Here is a 7,446-nt window from a genome sequence, read left to right on the forward strand (position 1 = left end):
AGGATGAGGAGGAGGAGGAGGAGGAGGAGGAAGCAACAGAAGCGTTTCTGTGCTGTAGTTCATATAAAATACAAAACTGAGATAGGTCAGCTCAAAAGCACTTTCAATGTGCTTTTCCCCTGTCAACCACAAAAATCATGTCAAGGAGGCATGATCAGAGGTGGTTCTCTCAATTTCGATGTGGTGAAATTAATTTGTTGTGTGCTTTGCTTTTTTTCATTGTGATCGATGGGGCACAAATTTTCCTTTGATTCTTCCCTCTGCCTCACTACTTCTAAACACCTTTGTATGAACAACTGTGTTGGCACAGGCCTAGTTGCCCATGACATACATTAAAAGCAAGCCAGCCTGCTGCGCACACAAGAGAAACTTCAAGCTGAAGAGCAGGCATTTAAAACTGAACCTGACTATGAATGAACTTTGCAAAAAGCCAACACATCACACACACACAAAAAAACATGCTGAAGAATTGCAGCAATGCAGGATGGTGTATTTAAGGGATGTGTGTGGCATTTGGGAACATGGTTTAGTGGTGGGCTTGGCAGGGCTGATTTAACCATTGCACTTGATGGTCTTAGAGGTGTTTCCCAGCCTCAATGATTCCGTGATGCTCCACAGGCTTAACAGAAGAGCCCACCATGTCCCGGAGGGCAGCAGAGCTCAGAGAGAAACTTCTTTGGAAGGGGTTTTTGGGGCAGGTCTGATATTGTACAGTGAACACACAGAGAAAAACACAACTTTTGCCTCTACACAGAAAGCATGATTTTTTTTCAAATGAATGTATAAAAATGTGGTTACAATAAATAAAAAAATAAAACAAACAAGGGCTACTACATCACATATGACACCAAACAGCTCCCTCTAACCAACAGAATCAGGAAGAACAAGCTATACATAACAAATCCTTGCCACATTATTCAATGAACTAACAAGAGTTCAGTGAGGAGAAGGAAAATAAATGGCTCTATGTACTCAAGGTAGCAACGCACAAATAGGCACAAAGGAGTGCACCAAAATATGCTGAAATTCTGTGCTTCCCTTTGTGGCACTTAATAAACACCTAGAGATCACACAAGTACTTCAAAAGTTAAAAATTCCCACGCAATTTTTACCAAAGGCATTAGAAGTATAAACTGTTAAGCATATAAAGATAACCTTTCCACCTGACTATCTACCTTAAATTATATAGTAAGTTTTATAAACTGTAATATACAATATCCCCTCTTAAAATTTAAAATAGTTCTAGCAAAATATCAAATATTATGAGGCACTCTGCTGTAATTAAGTCTTTTTTGAAATGCAAGTGAAAAAAATGTCCTCAGCACAAGATCAGTCACATTTCTGGCAATGCAGGGCTGCTTATCTTTCTCATTTCCACGTATTTTGATGCTTTAACATAACATTAACGCTGGAATATAATTTGGAGACAACCTTCATGGCACAGTACATTTTTTTTTCCCAACAAATGTTCTTCATTGGTGCATTCCCCGGGATTCTGCTTTTTGGCTGTGACCTACTCCGCGGCTTCTGAGTGACTTTGTTTTCCCATAGCTAATTCACCACCAATTTTGTACTTGTCAGCATAATAATCAGAGTCGAAGCTCACAGACAGATCTGGAGGATTCACATAAACGTTTCCATTGTCTATTGTGACCTTATGAATCCTTTGTTTGACTCCTTTTGATTGCCACTTTGGTGTTAGTGATGGCTCCAGAGGATTTATTCCTTCATACAATCCTTCTCCTGTTTCCAAGGTAATTTTAAACTTATGCCAAGGACAAACAATACATGCTTGTCCATCGATATCCTGCAGGAAGAAGAAGAAAAGATAGCAAGTCATCTTCTAGGACAAAATGTATGTTTGGTAATTTGGCTGTATGACTGTCTGCTATTATGTGTATACGACTGGGTTTTTTCAATATTATGTTCAGATAAAGGCATTAGAAAAAATCCATTAGAGCTTCCATATGACTCTATGCCTCTGCATTATTTTTATTTTGCTTACATACCTCTATTTCTCCTTGACATAAAGGGCCTCCTTCATCTGAAACATGGCAGAACACCATATTAATTTATGCAGCACACTTCATGCTTAACTCTAGCAACACTGAGATCACACAGACAAATATCTTACGGTAGCAGCGAGAGTCCAGAGCATGGAATTTCCCCTCATGGTAGAAAACAACAATTTCTCTGCCATCGACTTTGGCTGTTATTCTTTGGGACTTCTTTATGTCCTCTTCCTTGCCAATGAATACAAGGCCATCTGGCTCCGCCTCAGCTCCTCCTGCACTTGAGCTGTGCCGATCCACATCCTTAAAACACACAGTACAAACAAATGAAAAAGTCACTTATAAAGCAGTTCACATTTGGATTTCTGTGGGCAGAGGGAGAAAAAGTTTCAGTGAAAGACTATCAGTGTGCAGATGTAGAAAAGCACAAGAGCTTGGTGATAAAGTTCACTCAGCATGTTCTCTAACAGAACTATCAGGACAAGGAAAACCAGCTGTTGGAAACCTGATACCTGAGGCTGAGGCAAGATAAACTCTCAATCACTTTTCATTAACTCTGCACCTAAACCACCTTCACCCCTCAAAACCCATGTGCAAATAAATACAAGTATGGCAAATGTAAAATACTGTACAATTCAGGTACTCAATGGGTAGCATTTACATGTAAATCCGATACTCTTCACATAATATTATGGCTAGAAATATAAAGTGATTTAAGTCAATAAAAAATTATTCTGTGAAGGGGAGAAAATATTATTTATTAAGAAGCTGTATTCAGCCTGACATTTTTAGCAAATGTGCCTGCCTTTCCTTCCCTCCTCTTACATATTTCAAACATATAACGGACTCTCCCTCTCACAACAGAGAATATAAGCAGTTTTATCACAAAAGCAACCTTCCCATTAAATTTACTTACAATTAGCCACTGTGTTCCAGCTCTTCCTCAATTCCCAGTACAACCTCACTTCCTTAGAAAAATAAGGCTGAAACAGGTCTTTATAAACACAGAAAGGGGAACCGTGGGCTGGGTGGGGGGGATCTCTCTGTCTCCCTGGCTGCAAGGGTGTGCAGAGTCACAGAGAGCTGCACTGTACCTTTGGTCCACACCAGATTGCAACAGAGATGAGAAAGCAGATGAAGTAGTGGAGGCTGAGGATGATGAGGTCTAGCATCCCCTCTCTTCACGGTGTCTATCAGCACTGCCCTGCCTTGCTCCCATATGTCACAAGGTGCTTCGCAGCCCCTCTTTAAGTGCAAGCAGGAGGCAACGGGGCCAGCCCCAACAGCACCCTACAGCAGGACGTGTGGAGGCTCAGCGCGTCAGAAACCGGCTCTGCCAGGGCTGATAAGAACCGGGGACACGCTGGAGCTGGCCTGATAACAGAAGAGCAGAGCTTCCAGTTCCTCCTGCTGCTCTCCTCACCGTGAGCCCACGCCAGTGCTGCCTGCTCCCAAAATCCTGCTCAGTCACACGTTACGTGGCGTGTCCTCAGGATCAGCAACTGCGTGCTTCCTCATAAACCACTGCGCTGGGAAGACTGGTTTAAGTGACAGTGTGGCATTTCCAAGACCAGTTGTTAACTGATCTGCACATGACCAACTGCTAAGACCAACTCCCTGCTTTCCAGTTCAAGGAACTACCACCCAGTCTTACCCAGAAAGTGAAACGTCACTGCCAGACTCACAGGGCGATCCACTCAGGCATTTACACTTAGTCTTTTTAGGAGATAAGCAAACTAACCTCAGGAAGCAGAGTAGGAAATCCCCAAATTTTGCCATCACGTTTTGGCTGACTCTCCCTATAAACTTTCCACATTGGCAAAGATACTAAAATGCAGAAGTCTGTAGTTAAAAATGCTTTTATTAACACACCTCTAAAAACCCGTGTGTGTATAAATACATCTATAGAAACAGAAGCACACGCATACACAGGTATTTGTACACGTACATGTATATGTGTGTGTCCCAACCAGTATCAGAGTAACACTTGTCACCTAACCTCCAGCTCATTTAGCCATGACATTTTACGGTCAGCTTGGATTTTTCGCACATAAATTATCCAGGCTCCCATTCTGAAGCCTGACTGAGACCATCAGCACATCGTGGACCCTGAATAGCTTAAACTGTGCAAGCATCCAGTAGCCAACAGCTTTCTTTCACAGCTGATACTTACACTCTTATCTACAAACAAGTGTGGACTAAGGACTACCTTGGCACATCAGGGGCCCTCCAAAGAAAGCCCTCAAGGCAACTTTATTCCCTTAGATAAGCAGAAATGGGTCACATCAGCACCTCACAGGTTCCATGGCAGAATCCCGAGCTACCGGAGCAGCACCAAGTCGAGGAAGTGAGCACACTTCAGGCAGCAAGAGGAAAGGTTATTTCAACGCATGTACACAGTAAGATAGCCTTCTAACAGCTTTTTTTCAGATATTTTCTTAAAAGTTTGTCTGCTTTTAATATTTTCTGAGTCACAGAAGACAGCACGCATGGAGCTGTCCCTGCTGCCAAGTGCCACCTGGTGGGAACGACAAAGAGGTTTGAGAGCAGCGGAAGGGTTCCCTCTCCAGCTGGAAACAGAGCTGAATTTGTGAATTGTGGCAATTCCTTGCTGCACCCTGCTCTGAATAATTTTTGCTATTCTGGATAAAAGGAAAAATACCCCTGCCGCCGGGGCCGTGGGCGATCGCCCGCCGCTCTCCCCGGCTCTCCTTGGGGGGATGCTCCGCCGGGGCGGCGCAGCCGACATGTGTATGTGTGTATATACACACACACACACACACACACACACACACACACATATGTATAGAGGTATATAAATACACACAAGCTTCCGCGGAGGCTCGGGTAGGGCCACCAGAGCAGCAGCAGCCCCGCTGCAGGTGGGAAGGGAGAGACAGAGGAGGGACCACTCACCCCGCGTCTTCAGCCGAACTGCCCCCGTCATCCCCTCGGAGCGGGCGCCGTCCTGCTGCTGATGCCCGTGTCTTTTATCTTAGCCTTGCCTGAGCTTGGGGCACATGGTTTTTATTTTAATTTTATTTTGCCCCCCCCCCCCCCCCCAATGTTTTCATGTCAAACTTAGAGAAGCAGATAAGATCAGCAGGATGGCAGTTGCTACAGAAGTTGACCGGACTTTATTCCCGTTCAGAGCCTGAGTTTTTGTCATCCTTACAAAGCCTTACCAGTATTTTGGTCGTATCTGTGGATTTTGGGATACCTCACTCAGAAATAAAATTGTCCAGCCCAGGAAATAACTCTCTTTTTTTGTCGTGTTGGTGGTGGTGGTGTTTTTTTTTGTGGTTGCTGCTGTTTAAACCCACTAGAACAGTGTAGATGTGACCATTTCATTTCAAGCAGGCTGGTGCAATCCTTGCATTAGTTAATTGATGAGCTGCACAGACTGCATAGGGGACTATAACAGGCACACTGCGATGGGATGGATATGTTTAAAACACCCCTGCATATGGTAAAAGTCTTCTAAAACATTGTTATAGTTATTCCTGCCTGGCATGTTTTAAGGCAGAGCAGTGAAGGAATATTGCTCTGAGACTGTACCCTCCTCATTTAGCTCTGTTGTTTTTTATGAAGTTTTCCCTGCACTCACTGAACCAGTAGAGTTTTTCTTTTTTTTTGTCATTTTGACATTACAAATACAGCCAAACCTATACTTTTCTGTGATGTGAGAGTTCTGCTTCTGTGGGACCGGGCACAAGCAACGTGCAATGTTTACAGCTGGTTGTATATGTGTCATCAAAACCCTCAGCATGCTGATGACAGCTCATGCGTACGAAAATGATTGACAGACCAAAGCAGGTGACATCGAAAGCTCAGTGGCTGTTTTTAAAGTAATAATGGCGAGGCCTAAACCAACCCCTCTGCTGACAAAAAGGAGCTGTAAAGAACGTCCCAAAGGGACCTCTGCCAGCTTCCCGATCTTGTGCAGGATCACATCTACTTTGGTACCATTCCTGACAAATATTTTGAACTTAATTCCAGTGGCAGAGTTTAGATAGCTTGGCAGGCTGTTTTCATGTTTAAACACTTGGAGTTTTTTTTTTTTTCCCTCCAAATTGCTCATCAGAACAGCCCTGCCTGAAAATCAAAATAATTTCTTTTTCCTGCTCTTGGTGGCAGCATTTTCCACAAAGTGAAGGCTTTGTCACTGCAGAGGACTTCTCAAGGTTGCTCTGACAGCTGATACCTAATACAATTCACAGGTCCCTTATTTATATTATTTTCCTTCAAGTGCTCTGATATGTTTATGCCCTTCTTAAAAGACAAAGTCACAAAGCAGAGACAATACCCTGCAGTTTATTAACTGCAGTTAATAAAATAATTGCCTCTTGTGTCTTACAAACAGTACTCCTTTAAACCATACTCACAAGTCACTAATTTCCTTTTTCATCACATCATGTGGTTGGCTGATGCTGTTTCTGTTTCTGTAAAATTTCCAGGTATATAGTACTTTTTTCGAACTGTAAAAATGCAGCCTAGACAGTTTTTTGTTCACAGTTTTAGTGGTTTTCCCTTTCCCTTTTTTTTTTTTTTAACTAATCCATTATTATTTTACCTGATTGATTTCAGATAATTTTTCCAGCTAATCAAGACTCCTTTGGATTTTAGCTTATCCTCAAGAGCACTGGTAGCTCTCCCAGTGTGCATTTTCTCATGCTGAACAAGCAAAAAATTGCATACTCCTGCATTCAATTACTTCCCAAAAAAATACTGAACAGCACTACATTGAATTCTAGCAGACCAATTATATTATTTTGGGAAAAAGCACAAAGTAAAACCCAAGAGATTTTTAAACTCATCATGTATGTAAGTATTTGATATAAGTAGTTGGAAGACAAAGCTACTCAGATTTTATATCCTATTTTCGAGTGGACAACTGGTTCAAAATATTTGAGAAGAGACAAGCAGATAAATATTTTGTTCCACTTTTAGAAAATCAATGTAGAACAATACAGAAAAGCATTTTTCTCTGGATTTTACAGCTAGAAGTACAGTTTTACCTCCTGCTCCATGTTCTCTCCAGAAACTGCAGTTTACACGCTACAGTTCTGAAAGAGCAAGTTTTGCAGTCTGTATAGAAAAGAATGTTTTCCTCTTCAGTAGCTTGAAAGATCCCAGATAAACCTCCCACAGTGACTTCATCTAATGTTTAGTTTCACTAAGATTCATCTCCTACATGTTTTATCACAGGTCACTTCAGAAATTCCCTATTAACAGTGATTTCCATGTGTGTTTAGGTAATTTAATACCAGCCTTATTTCTTTGATTCTCTGTCTCATAACGAGGGCCTGCATACCCAAGGAAGTAAGAACTACATCCATTATTATATCTTATTATTATATTATGACGTATTATCATGCTTGCACAGATCAATGGTACATTTCCTATACAGAGTCTTTATCACATTTCTTCCACA

The 7,446-nt window shown here is 41.9% G+C and overlaps 1 protein-coding gene across 1 annotated transcript; it reads right to left on the reverse strand.

Annotated features, from left to right (window-relative positions):
• Window positions 1–469: 469 nt before the first annotated feature.
• On the reverse strand, window positions 470–4,263 carry RFESD (Rieske Fe-S domain containing). The gene is made up of 4 exons (XM_048290718.1): window positions 3,107–4,263; window positions 2,135–2,315; window positions 2,010–2,044; window positions 470–1,807 (listed from the first exon to the last, which is right to left on the reverse strand). The coding sequence occupies exons 1-4, from the start codon at window positions 3,182–3,184 to the stop codon at window positions 1,514–1,516; spliced, it is 588 nt and encodes a 195-aa protein (XP_048146675.1). The 5' UTR covers window positions 3,185–4,263; the 3' UTR covers window positions 470–1,513.
• Window positions 4,264–7,446: the final 3,183 nt, after the last annotated feature.

The sequence above is a fragment of the Corvus hawaiiensis genome, chromosome Z, assembly GCF_020740725.1.
Source record: "Corvus hawaiiensis isolate bCorHaw1 chromosome Z, bCorHaw1.pri.cur, whole genome shotgun sequence".
In the NCBI taxonomy this organism is placed as follows: domain Eukaryota; kingdom Metazoa; phylum Chordata; class Aves; order Passeriformes; family Corvidae; genus Corvus; species Corvus hawaiiensis.

Coding starts and splice junctions, on each gene's coding strand:
- RFESD (XM_048290718.1), bottom strand. CDS start 3,184: ATGCTAGACCTCATCATCCTCAGCCTCCACTACTTCATCTGCTTTCTC. Junction 2,316..3,106: donor CAATCTGGTGTGGACCAAAG/GTACAGTGCAGC, acceptor GTGTGTTTTAAG/GATGTGGATCGGCACAGCTC. Junction 1,808..2,009: donor TATGTCAAGGAGAAATAGAG/GTATGTAAGCAA, acceptor TTCTTCCTGCAG/GATATCGATGGACAAGCATG.